The sequence below is a fragment of the Penaeus monodon genome, chromosome 7, assembly GCF_015228065.2.
Source record: "Penaeus monodon isolate SGIC_2016 chromosome 7, NSTDA_Pmon_1, whole genome shotgun sequence".
NCBI lineage: Eukaryota > Metazoa > Arthropoda > Malacostraca > Decapoda > Penaeidae > Penaeus > Penaeus monodon.
Genome location: NC_051392.1, coordinates 33,682,057 through 33,683,386, shown reverse-complemented (window position 1 = coordinate 33,683,386; position 1,330 = coordinate 33,682,057). Strand labels below are relative to the sequence as shown.

The 1,330-nt window shown below is 40.2% G+C and overlaps 1 protein-coding gene across 1 annotated transcript; it reads left to right on the top strand.

The window, feature by feature from the left end:
• Positions 1-374: 374 nt before the first annotated feature.
• Positions 375-935, top strand: LOC119575601 (piggyBac transposable element-derived protein 4-like). Its single transcript, XM_037923247.1, has 2 exons — positions 375-459; positions 544-935. Exons 1-2 carry the CDS (start codon positions 375-377, stop codon positions 933-935), a joined length of 477 nt encoding a protein of 158 aa, XP_037779175.1.
• The last annotated feature ends 395 nt before the right edge of the window (positions 936-1,330 follow it).

Genomic DNA, 1,330 nt, shown 5'->3' with positions numbered 1-1,330 from the left:
CCGTCACAGGACTCCGAGGAGTTCGATTTTTTTCTCGAGTTTTTTTGATAATGCTCTCATCGACGAAATTGTGCAACAGTCAAATGCATATCATGAATATCTGATGAACAAGGAAGTCTACTCACCAAATTCTCGAATGCATCAGTGGAAACCAACAGATATAAATGAAATGCGAATATTCCTCTGCTTGTGCATGGCCATGGCTCATGTAAAAAAACACAGGATAAATGACTATTGGTCTACTGACTCTCATATCAACACCAATGTTTGGGACAATAATGAGTAGGGACAGATTTTTACTCATTTTGCGTCACCTTCATTTCAGTGACAATCAAAATGATGCACATCACAGATTATCAAAGATAGGAAGAGTAATGAATGACATCAGGCACAAGTTTTCAACAAAATGTAGGCCCTTCCAAGATTTGTGTATTGACGAAAGTCTGGTGCTGTGGAGAGGTAGACTTGCTTTCCGTCAGTATATGCCTAATAAGCGCCACAGATTCGGTCTAAAATTATTTTTAATTTGTGATGTTGAGACAGGTATCATCTTGGATTTCATATTATACACTGGAGCACAAACTGAGGTTCAGGTTGACTCAAAATTTGGTTTTGCTGGCTCGGTAGTCAACACTTTGATAGAACCATACTTGGGGAAAGGACATAATCTTTTTACAGATAGTTATTACGCCAGTCCAATTCTGTTTGAACACCTACAGCAAAACAGTACAGGAGCTTGTAGCACAGTTCGACCAAACAGAAAAGGGGTGCCTTGGTTCCCTGCAGTCAACCGGGGTGAAGTTAGTGCTTGCCACAAGAACATGATGTGCTTCAAATGGTCTGCCAAACGAATGGTCCATATGTTAACATCAATCCACGAGAACAAGATTATTCAAACTGAAAAAAAAGAGATTACATTACAGGAGAGCCAATAAGGAAGCCAGAAGCTGTGGTTGACTATACCCAAAAAATGCGTATCATTGACAAAGCTGATATGCTTCTGAGTTGTGTAGAAAGCCTCAGAAAATCAATCAAATGGTATAAAAAAAAATCGTATTGTGGACATGGCAAGACTAAACTCATATTACATGTACTTGGTCAAAACAGGTATTAGGCCCTCCTTTCTTGAATTTAGCCACACCATGATGCATCAGATGCTTGCCAGATATCGAGAGCAGCAAGTGCCAAGACCTCATTCATTTCGTAAGAAACGAAACCATTGCGACTTACTGAACGCCACTTCCCCAAGTTTTGTTGAGGGAACTCCCACAAACCAAGACCACGGAGGAAAATGTCACGTGTGTGCAAACAAAACAAATGCGACAGAGGA

What these genes read in the sequence shown, in the direction of transcription:
- LOC119575601 (XM_037923247.1), top strand. Translation starts at nt 375, where the DNA reads ATGAATGACATCAGGCACAAGTTTTCAACAAAATGTAGGCCCTTCCAA. An exon ending in AAGTCTGGTGCTGTGGAGAG is followed by an intron (nt 460 to 543) that starts GTAGACTTGCTT and finishes ATGTTGAGACAG; the next exon opens with GTATCATCTTGGATTTCATA.